The sequence below is a fragment of the Gorilla gorilla genome, chromosome 6 (assembly GCF_029281585.2).
Source record: "Gorilla gorilla gorilla isolate KB3781 chromosome 6, NHGRI_mGorGor1-v2.1_pri, whole genome shotgun sequence".
NCBI classification, from domain to species: domain Eukaryota; kingdom Metazoa; phylum Chordata; class Mammalia; order Primates; family Hominidae; genus Gorilla; species Gorilla gorilla.
The window spans coordinates 22,644,507-22,667,062 of NC_073230.2; the positions used below are offsets into that span (position 1 = coordinate 22,644,507).

Below are 22,556 nucleotides of genomic sequence, written 5' to 3' on the forward strand. Positions count from 1 at the left end.
TTTGAAAACTAAATATGCTTCAATTCTGTATCCTCAGTTCACATAGACACCTGCAGTCTGATTCTCTTAATACTCTATATTTTTGTCCATTCAAAGATTAAATAACGTATTGCTAATATGAGATTATCTAAGTCAGGCTCCTTAACCCAGTGATACATAGGCAAAGCTCAATGAAGAACAGCATTAATTTTTTTAGTACATGTGTCTTTGATTATTTAAATTATTAAATTTTATTATTAAATTATTAAATTTTAACTTGATTTCAAGAAATATTGGATAAACGAAAAATAAAGATTTTTTTTTAACTTTTTCCAGTTCTCGTTCTTTGGACTTCATCCTGCTTATCCCTGTCAGTTCCCTCCTAACGAAACACTTGGTGGATTTTTACAATCCCAACGAACAATGTACACACAACACCTTGGGTAATTTTATTTAGAGAATTAACATTGTTCTGACAATTTTAAATAATGCAGAATTGCTGCATGCTGCTCAGTCTGCCAAAACAAATTGACCAAGCATATTAGAGAAATGTATGACAAAGTAACCTGTTGAAAAAACTAATTCTGACAAATTCTATTCGTTTGTCTTTCAGTGATGTCTTTTTTCTTTGAGACGCAGTCTCGCTCTGTCGCCCAGGCTGGAGTGCAGTGGTGCAATCTCCACTCACTGCAACTTCTGCCTCCCAGGTTCAAGCGATTCTCCTGCCTCAGCCTCCAGAGTAGCTGGGACTACAGGCGCACATCACTATGTCCAGCTAATTTTTATATTTTTAGTAGAGACAGGACTTCACCATGTTGGCCAGGATGGTCTCCATCTCTGGACCTCATGATCCGCGCACCTCAGCCCCACAAAGTGCTGGGATTACAGGGATGAGCCACCGCGCCTGGCCTCAGTGATGTCTTTTTCTGGAATGCAGCTTCTTAGGTTATACGGATTGCAAAGGTAACTGTGGCCTTAGGAAGACAACCAATGTAATACATTTTTATGACTACAAACATGTATCTATGCATAATTTTAGCAAACATCAAAGGAAACATTGTTTTCAAATTGATGTAAAGGCAATATTCCTTCTTGTTTTTACTGTTTTTAAGTTTCATCCCTTCTTTTTATACTTGTTGTCATATAGGCTATCAGTTAATATAACATCATTATATTTGAAATCTTTTTTTAATTGTAGTAACGGGGGGAAGTAACCAAAACTGACTTTAATTTTTAATAGAAAATAACAAATGTGAAAGGCAAACAATAGTAAGCAAGTAATTTTACTTTTCACTGAAGAAATACTTCATATAAGCATTATATAAAATAATTACATTTTAATATGCCGTCATAATATGCTTGTGGACAACTCATTAAAAGAAGAGAATTATGTACAAATTCAGGTTATTTCCAAGGGCGAGTGGTGAGTTGTTTCATGCTTCTAACTCCCCAGAAAGCAATGCAAATGGAAAAAACAATCTGAAGAAATAAAACACAAAGACAAAAAAAAAAATTAGAAGTGAATCAATACTATTGCTCAACTGAATTAAAAACATTTCCCTAGAGGAAAATGAACATGGACATTTTAGGGAGTCAAGTTATTAAATTAAATCTAGCAATTGTTCACTGATAGAACTTAGCCAATTTAACTTAAAACATAGTGTGTGAAGACAGGAGCACGAGTTAAGAAGTTTTATTTCTGTGGCTTGTTTCTTATATTCACAAATCTGGGTCATTTCAAGGAATGAGTCTAGATAAGTTAGATATTCAGACATTTCTTCTGACATTTGGAGATATAGCATGCTGTATGTATTATATTAAATGATCTAATTGCTTATATAGGTTAAGAAACCTTTGGAATAGGAGAAGTAAAAACACTGTTAAAGAATCCCTCCAAGTCAGTATGATCTAGCTTACTATGAATTTCGCCCAACGTGAATTAAATTGTAAACACCGCTGATGATTTACCTCCTCAGTCTTTTGATTTTATCAGGTGTAAAAATGTAACTGCAAATTTCTTTCACACTGAAGACTTCACTGAATCATATTAAGCAGCCTGAAAATTTCATTGAGTTTGTTCAATCCAGGCACTGGTCATGGTCTTTGCACCATCAGATTTCCCAAAAGTAAACACTTCCCTGTGCTCTTACCTAGGCACTGATAATTAAAACTAGAGGATTGCTTTCCTGATCACCATTTTAGGTGGCTGGGTAACTGGAATGATGATGAAAGCAAACAATGCCAAAACAACCAGAGTTATTGGGATAGCTGTGCAGGAGTTTCTCTATATTTTTCATGTATGTGTATACTTCCCCTCCATACTATTAAAATAGGACCAGATGCCTCTCCCCAAGAAGAATATCACTATACCTGGAAGATTCACTGAAATATACAAAGAGAGAACATTTAAGTAAGAAGATGAAGGCATGGGAGCATTCTGGTGTGGGGAACTCCGGTGAAGTCAAGACTGTTAACTGAGGACAGCTGTTAACTCACAGAAAATACCTTGAACTATGCTGATTGTGCTATTAAAGCATGAATGAGGAAAAAACACTACCAACAACCAAAATACAAATGAGCAAAAAAAAAAAAAAACCCCCTCCCAAACAAGGATGTTTCAATTTATGAGTGGGTTGTTCAGTTTCATATGAACCTCCTGGATCTTTCTAGAGAACCATCATCCTTCACATTAGCCAGTTTGATGGACTTCTTCAAATTCATGCATTCCTTTTAGCCTATAACACCCACAATATGAAAAAATACTAAAAATAAAATCAGCAGTTATATTGAAGGAGAAGTCAAGAACAATATTAACGTTTTGGAGTTGCCTCAGAAGTCAAATACAATATATTCAAAGGCTGGTTTTGATTTTGTTTCTTTTGACTGTAATTCAAGAGAAATGACCTCATGGGATTTCTTCCGATGGTGCCAGGTAAAATAATACTGCGCTGGGGGGAGTATTTTTGAAAGCTCTTAGACTTGTGCAATGAGTTGCATTTGTCCGTGAAAATGGGTTAATGCTGAGAGGGGCGCTGAGAAGATAGCTTTTCAAGTGAGACAGAGATGATAAATCTATCATATCAGAGTAAATAATTTACTTTAGATCCAGAATATTCAGCAAGCAACTAACAGATACCTTGTGTTGTGCAGGGTGGTGGAATCTAAGCTATATTTGGCACTAGAAGTCTTTATTGGTTACAAGGATGATCTCCCTGAGGGAAGGCTGAGGAGAATTACTTCAGTGAAACCTCAAAAGTTGTATATAAAGTTTTCGAAGTATTCTCATAAATCTCATAATTCTCCTCTTTTCCATTCTCAATTCCCCTAGACTATCCATACTTTCATCTCGACTCCCAGTACTATTAAAAATTTTTACCTAAAGAGGAAGTGGAAAAGATCACAAGTCTAGTTATGCCTTGTTATTAATCCACCACTTTCCACTAAATCTTTCCACCTTTGAAACTGTGATTCCCATCCTTTATCCTCTAGGACCTACCTCTAAGTAAATCACAAAAATCTTCCCTTTTCCAATTATCTGAAATGCTTTTAAATTCCTACCGAAAATGCAGTACTGCAGTTAGCAGTCTTATTTTTGTTTTGTTTTTTTCTTTTCTTGTTTTTTGTTTGTTTTTTGCTTGCTTGCTTGTTTCAGGCTCCTATGTGTTATCCCTTCAAAGAGATGTACAACTGGTTAAGCCTAGGAGTCAGGATCAGATTATATTAATGTGCAATGAAGACCTTTGCTTAGGCCAGCATTGTCCTACATGCCTTTATTAGATTATGTCATCTAATTCTCATGACAAACTTTGGTGTACTGGTATCCAATTTGGCAGTGAGACAGTAGGAACTCAAAACTCATGTGGTTATACCAAGGAATCACAAAACTACTAAATATCAGAGCTAGAATAAAGTTTTATATTTACCCCAAGAAAATCTAACTGCAAAACCTAGGAAATCATTTCAAAGAATATGAACATCCATAGTGAATTCATTTCCTTTTCTGTAGTCATCACCTAGATTTTCCTAGTTATTTTTTTCTTGTGTCAGTAACTGCTAGGCTTCTGAGACCTTTTCACTATCAATATTTTAAGAACAAATTTGGAATTTTTATATATAATAAAATCCAGATTGGCACAGGATCATAGAAATAAAATAACATAAATGTGCCCTTCTAAAAATATGTGACTCTGAAATATTCACCATTCCATTAGAAAATATTTCAGTAGAAGAAAACAGAGTTAATTTTATATTTTAGAATATATGTGTTTATATATAAATATTACATACAATGTATAGATTCAAATATATATTGCACTATAATTTTAAGCCAGAAAATTATTTAACATAGAGTCAATATAACCACATGATTACTGTAGTCACTCCATTTAAAATTTTCTTTGTCCAACTGTTCTCTTGATTTTTGTATTATGCCATTTATTTTAGGTCTCCTTAGTTGATTAGATTAAATATGTCACTTTACTTGATAGTTCATTAACACATTTCTCAAATATTTGTTAAATAAACACAGAATTCCTACTTAGGCTAGTGAAAGAATAGATGAAAACTGTAGACTTTTTATTTTGCAATATTTGTCTCTAATCTACATATATGATGTTTCCGGATACATACAAACTCAATGCACACTTATTTTATCCTAGTTCTAGGCAAGTCCCATGATTTTAACAGCTGGATTCTAAATATAAAGCAGAGGAAGTTCATTCTTAGTGTCAAGCCCTCCTTGTGCTAACACATCATTAGTGGTCCTTGTCTTCAGGCTATTTCCTTGACCTCCCAGGAACCTCAACTCTGATGCCTGAACTTTGGTCTGTACAGATGCTGTCATGTTTCCACCATGCCTTTCCAAAAAGTTCATCAATTGGCAGGTGGCTAATCTGTCAGTAATCCATATTAAAATTTTAATGGGGACTGGTGTTTTATTCTGCTGCTCCTCTCAGTTATGTGTATGTGTGTTTGTTGCTTTTGTTTTAAGAGACAAGGTCTTGCTATGTTGCCCAAACTGGACTCGAACTCCTGGGCTCAAGCACTCCTCCCATCTCAGCCTCCCTAGTTGGGCCTATAGGGACATATCATCTCACCCAGGTTTATGTCTGGGTTTTAAGAGGCCTTATTCAAAATGGCTCTAATGAGCAAATCAAGCATCTAATCTTAAAGAAGAGAGAATAGTGTGCTTGTTGCATGCTCTCAAATTGCAAAGAAATGTGGTGGATTTGACTTATACCTATGTACATATCTGTCTCTTCTGGTTTTAATACACTTACTATATTTATCAATAAGCAACCAGAAGAGAAAAAGAAAAACAAATATCACTTTGTGCAGTGGAAAGTTCCAATTACAACTAGCTAGGAATCTTCCACAGCCTTTGTGGTAGTGATGAAATAAGACTTTGCAAATAATTCAGCCTTCAGATAAGCTTACAAATAAAATGAAAGCTTTAATGTACTTGAATAATTATTCACAAGAGAAATAAAATCTCTGAAATTGCTAATTTTTTTGGTCTCCCAAACATGTATTTATGTCACAAAGATTAAAATAGAAAACATTCATTGAGATATATCTTATTTAATTTTATATGTATTGCCAGCAGTGGTATGAATATGTATATCCTTGAATCACTAATAAGATGAATAAACATGTTAAATGAGCTAAGTCATTTTGCTGAATGATAAAGTCACTTACTCTACTTTGTAAAGGAAGAAATTTGAGTTACTTTAAGTATAAAATGGCATTTTTGTGAAGATGTCAGACTTAGTCACTTTACAACAAATTGAAGGGTTATTACTATTTAGTGAATTATATGTTTTCAGCCAAATATAGGTTTATATACTTATTTCCTAAAATTTCCCTAAAATTTTTTAAGAATTAGAATATTAGAATAACTATTTTGTATTCTAAACAAATGTATACCCTGGCCCTAAATGGAAGAGTACATTTTTCTGAAAAATTGTTTCTGTAGTATCAGTGAGGTTTATAAAAGACCAGTTAACTATTTAATAGAACTAAAACAATCGCAACAGTAAGAATTGATTTAAAGGAAACACATTAAATATAGAGTACTTTTTTCCTAACTTATTTAAAGAAAACTAAAGTTAATCCTTTGTTAAATACACTTTTTAACACAATGTTTTGGTTTTTTTTGAGATGACCATTGTCAGCTGTATAGATAAGAACCCAAAGAGAGATCAAGCCTGGATTGCTCCAAAATCTCTCTATTTCCTATGAGCGCAAGAGGACAAATAAGCACAATGGAACTAGAATATAAATTAGAGCCAAATGTACCATAGCTCTTTAGGAACTGGAAACATCAGAAACACATTAGATAATTATAGATTTTTTTTCTAGAATTTTGCAAGAACCCAGTTTCACAAATGCCAACTTACAAGAAATTGAGAATTGTTTTCATTTTGAAAATATTCTATATATATACCAAAATATTTATTCATATTCAGAAAAAGGGAAAGAAAATGTTGAAGAAATAAATTACAAATACCGCATCTATTACTTTGAAATCCTGCATTATCTCTTTGTGCTTATTTCTATACCCCATTCAAGAGAGAACATAATCACAGCTATGTTTAATATGAGGCCTTTTAAGGTTTTTTCCTATCTAAATTTTAAATCAAACAGTATTACATTAGTTTATAAATATATATCACAGTTCTTAGCTGATGAAAAGCAATGTAAAAAGAAAGTTCATGTGAATGACCATGTGATAGATAACATAACCTTATTGAAAAGAATATCAATAGTATCAGAAGAGGTTTTTGTGTGCTTGTCGCACACCTTATTGAAAAGAATATCCTTCAATCAATAAATATCTACTGATACTCATTTTCTAACAGGAGAAAATACTAAACATAACACAATCAAGTTTTAAAAAGATAAATACAAAATACACATTGAAACAGAGTTTTCACTGCTTCAGCTGAACTCCGAAAATGGAAACATCAGATTTTCACTATTTTACTATTTAATGGGGGCAAAAGACACTTATAATTAGAGTAACAAAAAGTACTAGCTTAATTTACACAACAAATGCAGAATCTTTCATTTCACGCATTATTTCAGTTCCCTAATTTTATACAATCATTTACTCACTTCTAAAGGTCTAAACTGCCTAAGAAAGTGTGCATCCTTTTGGACACTACTACAGAAGAGAAGCCTATTGTTCATCCACACCGCATTTAAACTATCATGATAACATTTGAAAACCATAAATATTAGCCACAAGATTAGAGATCACTTAGAGGTCTCCAGAGCCTACCCATAATTCAGAGAATATACTTTAATACAGTTGGCATGAATTAGCTACTGCACATGTAAACCCAGCTGGTTAAAATTGTATAAACCATAGTTAGCATAAAGTGAAAATAAATGCTACATTTCTCAAAAACATCTGTGAATTTTTAATCTTTGATTTGGAAGTTATGAATAAAGTGTTTTTAAAAGATAGATGGCCCTAAAAATTCCAATATTACCAACCCTTGTTCTAAGAGAATGACAACCCAATAATGTGGATTTTTAAATTGTCTTTGAATAACTACTAGATTCTTGCCTTTCCTTATAAACACTGACACACTTCTATTTACATTGTTTTCCTGGAGAATTTCTAAATATTTTGATACACATACTCTTGATGTTCTGACCTAACTTCTCAATTTTTACCAGCTTAGATTATTATATTTTTAGTTTAACTTTGTCAAAAGGTCAGGTACATAGACACTAGCATAAAGTGAACATAGGCCGGGCGTGGTGGCTCATGCCTGTAATCCCAACACTTTGGGAGACCAAGGTGGGCAGATCACGAGGTCAGGAGATCGAGACCATCCTGGCTAATATGGTGAAACCCCGTCTCTGCTAAAAATACAAAAAATTAGCCGGGCTTGGTGGCGGGCACCTGTAGTCCCAGCTACTCAGGAAGCTGAGACAGGAGATTGGCATGAAGCCGGGAGGCGGAGCTTGCAGTGAGCCGAGATGGTGCCACTGCACTCCAGCCTGGGTGACAGTGCGAGACTCTGTCTCAAAAAAATAAAGTAAAATAAAATAAGGAAATAAATAAATAAAAGTGAAAATAGATTTACCACAACTAACACACAGAAAAAACTTAGAGACAACCAAACTTGATTATGTCTGCGATATATAAATCATGAATCACAAATTATGCCTGCGATTTATAAATCATGAATATATTCATGGGGTGTCCAGAAAATGTGCCTTGTTTAAATTGAAGCTTGAATTTGTAGTTTTCTAATCATCCAAGTTCTTAATGCTACAGAAGAGTGACTTTTTGGACTTTTTCTCAAACACTACAGGGCAGAAACAGTAAGGATACATAGAGAGAGGGTTGCAATAAGGTCACATTAATAAAGGACCAAATATCATTTGTGAGAAGAAACATTTGGAAGAACACTGACCATCATGTTGGCAAAAGTATCTTAGTAAAGGTGTACTTTAGAGAAATAATCTTTTTCCACCAATAATCTTCCTCTGGTGCTCACCATGGAACCTCATGTTCTTTACTTTTTATGGATATGAGAAGAAAATTTTTTAAAAATCAGGGCTATAAAAAACTTTTAAGAATGGTCTGTTTTAGTTTTTATAAAGTTGGGAATAAAACAAGAGCAGAAAAATAACAAGGCATTTGATGAACATTATACCTAGCTTGACTCTCTGCTGAGATTTTTTATGCATTAAAATTAGTGATGGGCAAACCATTCAAAATAACCTGCCCCCATGCTCTGAAAACTATGACAGCACTATTTTTTGAAGTATAAGATAGTTCTGTGAATTTAAAAATTCTTTAACTTTCTTATTTTACTCATATTTCTGTAAATAGGTTCTAGCTACAACTAGAAACAATTTCATTTAATTTTTCTGCATACGCCTAACATTGGCACAAAACTGTTTGCCTCATATCCAGCACGTTTTGAAACAAGATTTTTGAATAAGATATTGCTGGATTCATCATAGACCTTAAGTGTCCTAACAGAACTCTCTTGAATGATGAGAAACACGACATTTAATCTAAATTCAAAGTACCACACTTTTCTAATACCTTTTATTACTGACCACTAAAATTTAAAGCATTTACATTTTAAAACCAGAGGTTTCCATAAAAAATTATCAAGAAAATAATTCAGTCCTAATCTTCTACCAAAAGGTCATTTTTGTGCTAAATGACTGGCAGTGTCGCCCATTTCCTCCCCAATCCTGTTATCACAGCCCACCGATTTTCAGTGTATTCCAAAGAGCAAAATGTACTTCTGGCATTTCTCTGACATAAATAAAGAGCCTAAGGCATCTCACATGGATAGCAGTTTTCAATACTTGATGTACAAAAACTTCAATCTGGAAGAGCATGTGTTTACAAATGCAGAATAGCATTCAATACTGCTTATCCAGGATTTTTAGTGTGCCGTTAAACAAATTATTTGACTTTATCTACCATGTAGGAAACAAAAAAAAGTCTCAAAAAATGAGGTTTTTTTAGGGAAAAAATGCCATGTTTACAGAAATCACAGAGATGTCTGGTTTTAAAAATAAGACAGCCTATCTTGAAAAGATATGTTTGAAAAGATTCTTTCGTATTGTTTTTGTTTATGTCAAAGGGATGATTAGAGCCCCAGTAAATGAGAACCTCCCAGCATACGCTAATAGAAGGCCAGCAGCCCACATACGGCTTGCAGCTTGGGGGATTTCTCTCAGTGTTCTGCCAGAGATGGGACTGCCCAAATGGTTTCTCGCCTAAGTCTCAAATCATAAACTGCAGGAACAGCCATGCCAGAACTGGACCCAAGGGTATACAGAGTCTTGACTGATGGGAAACAATGACTGCTTCCTAAGGAAGCCACAGCTGCTTTCCTGAGAGACACCTCAGATGCCTGAATTTTCCCTTACTTTCCATTTTTGACTACCTGTTCTGGCAACAATTCCAACAAAGGGAGAGGCAGGCAGCAGGCACCCAGCTGTTTTCAATAAGACTTGGCAATATAGGTACTGATTACATGAACACTACAAACATTCAAAGAATATGTTTTCTCCTTTCAAGCTAAAAAAAAGGTGTGAGCCTGTATCAACACCTCACATCTCTTCTACTCCAAATAATGATGATATGATGATAATAATAACTTTTATTATTAAAACAAAGATTGTGGAAAAAACCTATCAACTGCTGGGAAGGAGTTCAAATGATACAGAGTATTGGAAAGATGTGAAATCTCCACATTTCAGGGACAATAATTTTTCTTTTTCCTTATGAAATGATAAGATTAAAGTGTGCACTTAATTTGATTGATTTCTCATTGTTTCCCATGACCCAGGCAAAAAACAATCAGATATTGCATTATCCATTTGCATTACATTTTCTTTTTCATATGCTCAAAAATATAATTTAAAAACCTTAACATATGCTACAATCTCCAGGTAAGTATATCAGTGAAATAGTACATAAGATCCTCTGCTAATATTAATCTGGAAGATGTTGATTTACATTTTAAGTCAGATGGACAGAATTTCCTGGCTTTTAAAAAATATGTATTCACTTTCTGGATTTGTTATTTGGAAACTGAAATTTTAAATAACTCATTCATGCTTATAGGTAGCAGATGCAGAGTATTTTAAAAAATGATTCCTATATTTGACATATTAGAATAAGAATTTACTTAAAGGAATTGGAGCTTCAGTAATCTATATTACTAGGTAACTGTTCAATTTCCTGTATAACGGAGTGATATTCCTATAACAGAGAACAGAATTGCATTTAATTTTCTGTCTTAAGATTCTTATTATTTTTATCCCAATAATTCAAAAAAAATCTTTGGCTAGGCCTCTTCTCCTTAATATGTCTATTGTTTCTGTGATAATTTTCTTTCCTCCAAGATGGTAGAATATATTATTTGATCTGGGTTTTAAATTAGACCCTTTCAAATAAAAATAAGTACTGAATAAAAGCAGCAGAGGAAATATTTTTCAAGTTGTTTATGAAAACCAGCTTTGGATAAAGTGATACTGCTAATTCAAAAACTTAAAGCTATTTTACAGAAAATAAAAGTGTCATAAGTAAATTAGTGAATAGACTAAGAATGATATACTGCATACACATTGCAATTACCATAACTTGGGACATAAAGGGACTGGTAAAACAAAAGAAAAAAAAACTCTGAAAAAGGAGTAAGCAAACTAGGATGTCCCAGTTCAACACAAATTATTTTGCCTCAAGAAGTCAATTTGATTTTGTTTCTGTATTTATAAAATGGGAGTATTAGCTTCCCTGATTCTTCAAAGGATTTTACTGAGTATTGACTTACTTTTTTAAATTATAAAGTATTATTAAGAATATAAGAGAGACTATTATGCTACTATTCTTGCTTAAAAGACTCAATAAATTAAAAGTGAAAACAAAGTGACAGATGAGACATAAATTGTAAGTAGATTTTGGAACATGAGAGATTTTAGTCAACTCTTTCTCGTTGGCGGTCATAAGTTAAAATGATGCCTTTAAAGCTGTGGCTATATGATAATTGCTGGGAAAATATAATTCTGCAAAGTGGCATAAAACTTTAGTGGGTAACTATTACAATTATGGATTGATCATTTGTTTGGAGTATTTCTATTATGGACCCTGTCCTTTTACAACATGGTGTTCCATGTTTTTTTTGAGTTTTTATACCAGCCTTTTGAAACACATTTTAGTGTCTTAACATAATTTTATTTTAATTCCTTACTTATGACAAAAATATGGAATAATTTCTAAAGATCCTCCCACTCACTATTACCAAACCACAGTTTTGTTCTTTCATATTACATTAAATTCCCCACTCATATATAAAACTATGTCCAAAATAATTATTTGTATACAGATCTTTTTCAGGGGGATCCTGAGCAACACAATGGAAATACATGCATAAACATTTTCTACAAAAAACAATTTTTTAGTTATAGTGTTTCTTGAAGTATTTTTTGACAAACATAAAAAGAATAACATTCAACAAAGCTGAGTCAATTTTGAGCAGAACCACAATAATGCCATGATACATTTTTGGACTAGCGAACTGACAGCAGAACTGCAAAGGAAAGGGCCAGACTTGAAGGACACAATGGAGGAAGAAAGGTCAGAAAAATGCCTTGGAGAATTATTGTTCCATATCTTTGCTATATTCTAAACAATGCTCTGCTACACAATCAAAACTCTTGAAAACCTATTAAAATGTTCAGTCTAGACTCAATGTAGGAAAACCTAACATATTAAAGTCACAAAATAGTAACCCTTCAAATTTCTCTAAAATAAATACATTATTCTATCTATTCACTATTTATTTAGTGTTAAGTGTGGAGTACACACACACACACACGCACACAAATAGCATGGGACCTACTTCAAAGGTGAATGGTTGCATAAAAAGAATTACATCTAATCAGTCTCTATTAGGTTGTATTCATTCACAAATATTTATCTCATTCTTTTTTTATGCCAGGCCTTTCACTCTTGGCAGAGATGTTACTGGTGAGTAATACGGCCCTGAGTTTTTCATGAACATATATTAGATTTGTACAGACCTTATTTCTAAATCTTCAGGTAGAATTATCTTTATAATGTTGTCATTCAATGAAAAAAAAATATTTTACTAAAATGAGATCAATCCCAGGACTATATTACATTTTCCACTGACTTAGCTTACTTGTAAAATGAACCGTATCTAGCACAGCTATCTTACCAAGGTTCTTACAAGAGTAAGCGATGAATCATCCTCATCTAGCAGGTAGAGTATTCCCTGAAGTAACCATGATTCAGTGCTTTCAGTAGCATTTTGGGGATACAAACGAAGTCAATTTTACAGTTCCACCTTAGGCAAGTTATTTAATCCTGCTATGCCTCAGTATCTTCAGCTGAAAAAGATACTGAGCTTACAAAGAACAGCTTAACGAAATTGTTGCAATGTTCAATTTAAATAAGGTACATGAAAACTTACTACAGACTTTCATACGTGCAAACACTCAACAAACGTCAGTAGTTTCAATTGATTATATTGTTATTATTGTCGGCATTTATATTAGATCAGCATTTACAGCAATGTTTTCCAAACTTGGCATTGAAAATATATCATAGAAGTTCTTCCCCTCATTGGATTTAACTTATTTTGTTCAATTATTATTGATATGACACACATAAAAATAGATCTTTTTTAAAATTCATGAGATAAAACAAGTATAAATAAAAATTATATTAATTTTTTTCCAACTCAATGGATCCTCTTACCCATCACTTTTGAAAACCACAATCAAAAATAAAAAGACTTCTACGTTCCAAGGTTTGATATCCTAGAAAAAACACTGGCGGAGCACCACGAAACGTGGATTCTCATCCTTCGGGTCACAAATAGTTGAATTGTTTTATTTTCTCAGGACAATCAGTTTATTTGTTCAATGAGAGGGTAGAAATAGAAAATCTCCAAGATCTATTATCAGTTCTATTATGTGAAAAAATTAATAAAAATGACCAACACAATATTAAAAAAATATAAACTTCCCAAGATAGCCTCCAGGAAAATTTAAATTTATAATAAAAAGGATACATCAGAAATATTTGTTCTTGTCCCAGTTTTTTGCACAATAATGTAATTGAACAGTAAAAAAACCCTGAAAAATCCTTTTATAAAAGCATCCTCCACACATTTGAAGTATGTATAGAGAATGGCAAAGGATGGAAGAGACAGATTCCAAAATCGTCAATTCCTAGATATCAAGATTCCTGATCTCCTCGATGGAGATAAACTAGCTTCCTGGCACTCTGCTTCCCAAAATTTTACAAAGTTAGGATATACAAAAATATATCCTAATAACTTAATGGATATTGCCAAAGGTATGGTAGATAAAGCATCAGCAGTAGCAATAACTCTTATGAAAATTTTGCAAAGGCAAGTACTCAAATAAAAACATGTAAAATGAACAATTTTGATGGTTACTGGTAAATGATGGAGTGCTTCAAGGACAACAGAAATTTCACAGGTAAAACATTTTGCTTGTTTGTGTTTATAGTTCAAGAAACACAGATTGGCCATTAATGTATTGTATATATCCAGTAACAAAATTAAACCTTTAAAATATTTAGTTTTTACATGATCCATAATTTGTTGCTGTTTATTTCTCTCTTCAATGATAAAGGAGGGAGAGAGACAGAGAGGAAGAAATTACTAGAATTTCTAAAAATAATTATGTTATGAAAAATCTGTAAAAACAAATCCACGGGAAATTTGTAACCAATATTAAATATTGAATAAGAGAAAAATTATACTTTGGGACACTACGAATTTTCAGAAAGTATCTTTGTAGCTGAAAATGTGTTTATGATTATGTCAAAGGTATATTTTATGGATTCTGGAGAAATGTGTTAATAATTCTCATGGCTAAGTAAAGGCAAAAGAAACTTCTTTGGTTAGCTTCTGAAGTTGGCACATGCAGCAAAAGTTATGCAGAGTTAAAATTACCCTAGAAAATCCCTTCAATAACCCCTAAAGTATAATACACATGGTTCTGTATATACAAACGCTTTATGACAATTTTCTCACACCCTCAAATTTGAGAACCATTGTGCAAGGCTGAGGAAAGTAACCAAAGGAAAGTCTATATGCAGGTTTCTCACAATTCAAACCAATCCTACCTTTGGGTCAAGTGGAAAAGAGCAGAGGAAAAAAAATGGATGAGGAGCTCTAACATGTTTCTACTTATCTGTAGGGCTTGCTACTTTTTATTTTTAATATTGAACCTTATTACTCGAATACATTTTTAAAGGATGTGGTTGCTTTTGCGAGGGTCAAAAAGAGTGGAATACACCTTGCAATCGGTGGTAAGTCCCAAATCCTGATAATAGCTTAAATGCACAAATGATGTCATTCTACTTTATCTTAATACACAGAAGAATATTTAGTTTGACTTCTTGGACATAAAAAGCTTATTTTAAAGCAATGCTTTAACTGCCTACATCTTTTTGTATCTCTTGCTATTTCTAAGTGCATCTTTGACAGCAGTGATCCTATAAGAGCCTATGCCAACAGAAGTTTTATTTCAAACTTTCAAATGAATGAGTCCAATATAAATTCTGTCACAACACATGTAATATATCAAGACCTTCTGTTATAAGTAGAGTAAGCTAATTTTAAATCGAATACTAGCATTTTCTTTCCCCAGTGATGACCCTCTGCAATAAATCAGTCCACCACAGAGTATTTACTACAAGGGTTCTCCTTGTTATGAAGCAAGACTCGTAGAGAAACTTACATAATCCTGAAATGAGAAGACTGTTGTGGCCCTTGGCAATTTCACAAGGAGGAATATTAACTAAATTCATTATAATTGGCTAAATTTCTCCACAATTTGATCAAAAGAAAGCACATGTATGTGGAAATTTTATTTTTCTTTTTTTTCCTCTCTTTTTTTTCTTTACTGTGATGAAGTGAGTTACCAGGTCCCCCAAAGACCTGAAGACTCAACACAGCTTGAGTTGTACACCGGAATTCTCCCCCATGAGTTTGGCGGCTGGGTCAGTAGGAATGATATTAGTACATTTAATTTTCAAAACACATACAGTGGAACAGATGTGTTTTATAGAGACTGCAAAATGAAGGGTGTCTGCATATTGTTTTGGTACTATATGGTTAGAGATCGCTGTATGAATCTAATTCCTGCTGAGAATCATAACTTGTCTTTGTGAAAACTAGTTTATAATATTTGTGTATAGCACTATGGAGAATATCAAAGCTACCAAGATTTGAAACAGTGCAGCAGGAGCTCCAAGACTTTATGTAAATTAACCCCACAACATGGAACACATTAACTTGAGGGTTTTAGGAATTTGGAACTCAGAATGCTTAGGATGTGGGCTTAATTGAAATGCAGTATTATGACAATCAGTTTTTCTCTAGAGACAGGATTTTTTAAGGTGCATGCAAATGTATAATTGAGCATTGACATATTACATCATGGTGATACATTTTTAAAAACCCATATCGGCTTCACAGTATTTATTTCACTGAAATACCACTGGTCATTCAAAGATTCTTCCTTTAGCAGCAAGCCATCTGAATAAATGCACAGTACACTGAGGTGAGCCAGTCAGCTCTCAGATGGGACCAGACCTCAAAGGCTCACACATACACAAAGCACTTCTTCTGGAAAAAATGTTTCTGGGTTTTCAACATAAATCAGGGTCAACACATAATACAATCATACTCTAGTGTATTTAAAAGCTGGAAAACAGTCTAACTAGGACTGTGATGCTTTTAGCAAACTTTCAGGCCAAACAGCAATCAGAAAGAGAATTCATGGCTTTGGCTTTGTGATCAAACCCTGTCTCTGTTCTTGTCTACAGAGGGGTTGCCTGCTTTCCTGGGGAATTGTTAATGGGCGTTAGAAAACTACACTTTCTGCACTGCTATAATTTTATAGGGTTCCTTTTTCTATTTTTTTTTTTTGTAAACTGTAGACACAAATGAACATAGTGGTAAGTAACACTAAAATCCAAGAGCCTTGATTTTCACACCGTAACAGTTAATTTATTAAACTTTCACGGTCAAAGAATAAGCCAAATCTTTCTATTGGAATTCTATAGGCATCACTCATTTATAGTAGTAATGAAAAGATTAAAGAATAATGATAAAAAATAATGAAGTGTCACTAAAATTCAATATAATAACAAAACTCATTTGGTCCAATTGCATACTGAATTCAAGTGTATGTCAAATAAAATCAAGTTTTTTTAAGATATATAAAGTATGAAACTAAAAGCTGCTTATTGCATGGGAGATTTAAGAACTCTAGGATCAATAGATCAACACATATCAATTGAGCATGCATTACGTTCCTATATAAGTGCTAGAAACAAAGTGAAAGAAAAAGTGTGTGTGTGTGTGTGTGTGTGTGTGTGTACATGCACACATGCCCAATCCGTTTGGCAATGTGAAATATAGATGTACATATCTCATACCCTCAAAGGGGCTGGGACTTCCATAAAGTGTCCTAATTCACAGACACAAAACTCTCTTTTACTATAAATAAATACATCATTTGAATACCTAATATATAGCTTACCTTAAAAGAAAAGAAATACTAGAGTCTATGGAAAACGAGAAGGTGAGGAAGGAAATACAGTTGAAGTTGTGATGTTGCAATTGAGCCATGAAATGTGACCTTGAATCTACGAGGGCTGTGGTAGATGGAAATGATAATTTTCTTTCTACAATTTGTCATATGAAATTGTTGGGGCCCCCAAAGAAAGAAATGTTAAATACTGTAAAGATGTTCCCATATCCCAAGGAACATGGGAAGCCCAGGGATATTGACAATCTCAACTGAGGATGAGTTCATAATAAAAATTTAAATGCATGAACACATACATAATCTCTCTCTCTCTCTCTCTCTCTCTCTATGTGTGTCTCTCTCTCTCACATGCACACACACTTAAGAAAAACAAAGACATCTTGACAGAGACTTTAATATGTGCAAGAAATGGAGAATTTACACCACAAATGTAAAAAGTAATGAAGAAGCAGGAAAGATATTATAAAGTAACTTTTAAGTTTAAAGGGATTAAAAAATAGAAATAATGAGAAACAAATAAGGGACTAAAAATAAATAGCAGGTAAATTTAAACATACATCAAATAGAAACATCTTAAATTAAAATATAAGATATTGAAATTAAAAATCCAATGAACTGGCAAATGAAACTAATCACACTCAGAAGAAAATAATGCAAGATGAAAATAAATACTTGGAGATATGGAAGTTAAAATGAAAAATACAGTGTGTCTAACTGAAATTCAAGAAAGTAAATGAGAAGGATGGTGGAGAGGGAATAACAATAGAAAGCAAAATAGAATTACTAAAAACCAAATACTGGTATATAAATGGCACACTGTTAATTTATTGTTCACCATAATTTATGAGAAATATTATTATTTATTTATTTAACTTTATTTTCATTTCAGGGGTACATGTGAAGGATTGTTATGTAGGTAAACTGTGTGTCCTGGGGGTTTGGTGCTATTAAATAAAACTAAATGACAATGAATATACTGCATATCAAAATTGAGGGATACATGTAAAATTGTAGAAAGAAAATTATTAAATTTATCAATAAGAAAAAAGACGTATAAATGGTAATATATCCAACCAATTAAATGCTGTAGATGATAAAAATGAAAATGAAGTTTCATATTCCAATGTGGAGAAATTTCAAGAACAAATTTGAGTGAAAAAGTAACACTATGAAATTATTTATGTAATTTTTTAAAAAGCAGAAGTCTGCTATATTAAGGATATATAGTGAATAGAACTATATCTTCCTTCAGAGGAATGAGAGACATTAATACTATATTGACTATGGTGTGTGTGTGTGTGTGTGTGTGTGTATGTGTGTATTTTGTGAATTTTTGTTTCACGATTTTGGGCCATATGTTTTAGTTCTTTTAATGGTGACTCTTTCAACAGTTCTTTCAGTTCTTTTAGTGGTTAGTTCACATAGTGATTGCATTGGACAGGAAGGAAAAGAATGTGGTTGAAGGGAGTGGGCTTCAAATGTTCAGATAAAAAATTCATTTCCTTTAAAAAAAATCTTAAAATATATTAACTCTCCGTAAGCTTGGCTAATGTAAAATTCTGGATATTTTATTTTTTATGTATTTTTGAAAGAATATATAGTTTAAAAATATTTATTAATTTAAAAAAAGAGTTCAACAAGACCTGTGAATGGTCAGGAAAGCTTCAGAATAGAGGTGATATTCCTGCTGGCCTAAGAGACAGATCAGACCCGAGGTGGCAAGAAGAAAGACTAACTCAGTGGAAGCATGGTGCACACAGTCCACAATCAACCTTTTGGTAGAAAAGATTGGCCTGACTCTTTTTCAACATATTTGGAATTAACAGAAAAATTGAAAGAGAAGTCCATCTATGGGGCTATTCAGTGCTAGACTGAATAACGTGAATCTTATTTGATGACTTTCAAGGGTAATGCCATAATAAAAGTTAAAATATGTAATATGAATTAAATAGGAGAACAAGTCAGGTAAAGCTGTCAGAATCATGTTAGATAAGAGAAAGTATTGTAGCTTCATACATTTACTGATCAAATTTGTATTAAGTACCTCCATGCACTAATTATCTACACAATGTTCATTAGCATAAAGGTGAAGATTAAAATACTTATTCAGGAAATAATTATTTATAAAATTACAATAATCAACCAGGCCATTTCTACTCTTACGGGGTTTGAATTAGTGCAGATAATACAGATCTTTGCACAATTACAATGCAGTGTGCTGTGTGCAGCAGGGACATCTAATATAATCTAGACAATCAAGGAAAGTGTTTGGCAGAATGAAGTGCTGGAGCACAGTAGTTGTTCAATTAAGTATTTATGAATGGATGATTGCATGATTACATTAACTAATATTTAAAGTGAGACAAGAAAGATGAAGAGGAGTTTGCTAGCTGAACACAGGAGGAAGGAAAGTTTTGGGGCCAGAAACAACAATCCAGGAAGGAAAAAAAGACCTTTTTTTTTTTTTTTTAAAGAAATTAAGAGACATTCTGAGAGGTCTGATCCTGAGAAGCACAAGTAAAGAGTAAAGAGGGATAAGGCTTGTGTAAGACAAGATAGGTGATTGAAGCGTTCTCATCCTGGAGCTATGTGATTCGATTTACTCTTCAGCACCCAGGCTGTGGTGGGGAGAATGAAGACTGGCTAAGTGGGTAAGTGGATGAGAGTCCTGTTAGGACACCATCTCAGTAAGCTGATGATGACAGTGGCCAGAGGGAAAGTAGTATTGGCTGTGGGGATGGAGAGAAGAAGATGGGTTTAAAGGATTTGAGGGGATTACACTGTGAAAGTGAATGAGTTCTCCAAGGAGTATATACCTAAGAAAATATATCTATGCTCTCCTGATAATCCCCTAACATCTTTCCAGACAAGCCAGATGGCTTATTACATGTTTCCTGCACACACCCCAGATCTTTCCTGTTGTACAGCTCCCTTCATACTCACTTCCTCTAATTCTTTTCTCCAATCCCACTTATTTAAATCCCACCCGTCCTTGAAGGCGGGCCTCAATGATACCTTGCTCATGGAATCTTCTATGATGTCCATTCTTTTATACAATATATAATCTCTGCTTCCTCTAAGTCCTTAGAATTTTTGCCTTATTTCTTTTATTGCATTACATACTGACTGCTATAATGGCAATTGAACATCTTATGTGTCCACCTGACTGTGCTTTTTTTTTTTTTTTTTTTCCCCCCTGGAGATGGAGTCTGGCTCTGTTGCCCCAGGCTGGAGTGCAGTGGCTTGATCTGGGCTCATTGCAACCTCTGCCTCCTGGGTTCAAACGATTCTCCTGCCTCAGCCTCCCAAGTGGCTGGGATTACAGGGGCCCGCCTATCATTCCTGGCTAATTTTTTTTTTTTTTTTAGTAGAGACTGGGTTTCACTGTGTTTCCCAGGTTGATCTCCAACTCTGAGCTCAGGCAATCCACCCACCTCGGCCTCCCAAACTGCTAGGATTACAGGGGTGAGCCATCATGCCCGGCCCTGACTGTGCTTTAAGGCCTGGAAAAATATCAAATATGAGTTGTTCCTATTTAAAGTGCTTGGCATACTGTCTTGTGCATGTTAAGGACACAGTGATAATAATATTTATTCAGAAATAATATAAATCCAGTAATATTTTATTAATATGAATATATAAATTATCTTATTAGAAAATTAACCTTATTTCAAAACCATTTAAATTTAGAACCGATTGTAAAACCAAGCCCAGAACTGGAAATTGGCTAATAACAACATATGCTATTATTATTACCATAAATAGCATATATTTTCAGGACACAGATCTAAAAATCTGTCCCCTGAAATTAATCTAATTATGTCCCCTGAAATTAATCTAATTTTAAATAAAGTAGATGTTCAAAGAGATATGTAGGCTGAAAATGATGATGCTATTTGTCTGTGATGATATTCATAAATCTTATTGTCTATTGTTGTTTTCTCAATCAGTATGCCTCCTTGGTAATGGGCTCACAGAAAATGTAGGAGAATCATTTGGCCCCTTTTGGCTTCTGGATATTGAGGACATGTGTGTCGGATCAGAGTTACAGGGTGATTTCCATGAATCTATTCCAACCCCTCTGGAAGTAAAGTCCATCTGTCAGTTCCTTGAGCCAGGGCTGAGCTCTTGTAAGTCATCTAGCAAAACTTTGGAATCTGGCTGATAATGCTGATAGCTAGAAAGCTGCCTTTTGTGAAATAACAACTTTACCTACATCATAATCACAGAAAGAGAGAAAAAAATGACACGGCTAAAAAAAAAAAATTCCTCCTTGTTTTTCACTTTAAATTCTTTATTTCCCTTGCTGAGACAAAGGGCAATAGTGGTGACTATAGACGTAATCCCCTTTCCTCCTAAAAAATTCAAGTACAGGGTTTTGGTTTCACAGCAGTCAACTCTGATATTTCTTCTCCTTGGTGAGAAGCAGGATATGCTACGTAGCTTTTGTTTGTAGGCACACTGGAAATTGTAGAATCCCTTTTAAAGAGAAAATGAGCATATGGAAGCTCTTTTTTGTAAAACTATTGTTCAATTGAATGTTAAACATACCATCCACAAAATTAAATTTAAGCATCTGCTTCCTTCAAGGAATAGCCACTTGCCCTTCCTCTAGAGAAAAATCCAACAAAGGAAACATAGTTATTCTTCTATTGCAGTATCCGTGAACTAGAAGATAATTGTTAGATATATGTTGTGCAATTTCACCAATTTCATAACAATTTCTGTATGTAAAAGGCAAATATTTTTAATATTTATATAGCATTACGTTTTCACTTTCCAATTATTTCAAACTTCACAACAAAACATATAGAGTGTTTACATAATTTTCTTATGATTAGTTATTAAGTTTGGAGAGTAAAACTTTAATATAATCCTGCAGTTTTCCTTTGAAATCTTTTGGTCTAAAATGCTATTATTGGAGGAGAAAGCAAGATGTAAGCTTCAAATTAGTCCAAGTTGCTACTTTTTAATCACTTTATTAAAGCATTTTGGGAAGAAGAGTTAATATTTCTGAATCCAAAATGTTTAACAAGTTATCTAATAACAGATTTTTTTTGGTCTAGGTATTAGAATCCTGACATTACTCAATAATTGGTGATTTATTTAATTAATTAGTTCACAGATACCTGAAATGTAGCCTCAACTTTTGATTTTGGAAGTCAGAATGAACTTAGAGCCTGATGAACAGCAAACATAGACAAAAAGCTCAAAATATTTTGAAAATAAAACTGATAGAAAAAGAAAGACAGTGAGTGGCTAGAGCGATTGAGATTTCGTGATCTTTAGCATACGATCAAATATTCCCTTAAAGCAAAAACATGTTTTTCAATGTTAGTCATCTTGCTTTTTGGCTAGTCATTAGAAATGGTCAGTAGTTATTAGCAACCATACCTGTATATTTCCTTATACAAGAAATTGTTATGTCTATTAACCTATCCTCTTCATTTGTTAAATAAATTATTTTC

At 33.5% G+C, this 22,556-nt stretch overlaps 1 protein-coding gene across 1 annotated transcript in view; it reads right to left on the minus strand.

Annotated features, from left to right (window-relative positions):
* Positions 1–246: 246 nt before the first annotated feature.
* Positions 247–22,556, minus strand: part of AGMO (alkylglycerol monooxygenase) — a 409,277-nt gene continuing 386,967 nt past the window's right edge. Inside the window, exon 15 of the mRNA XM_055347366.2 lies at positions 247–1,458. Within this exon, the coding sequence (XP_055203341.1) occupies positions 1,384–1,458 (75 nt within the window). The 3' untranslated portion in view covers positions 247–1,383. The remainder of the gene's footprint in view (positions 1,459–22,556) is intronic.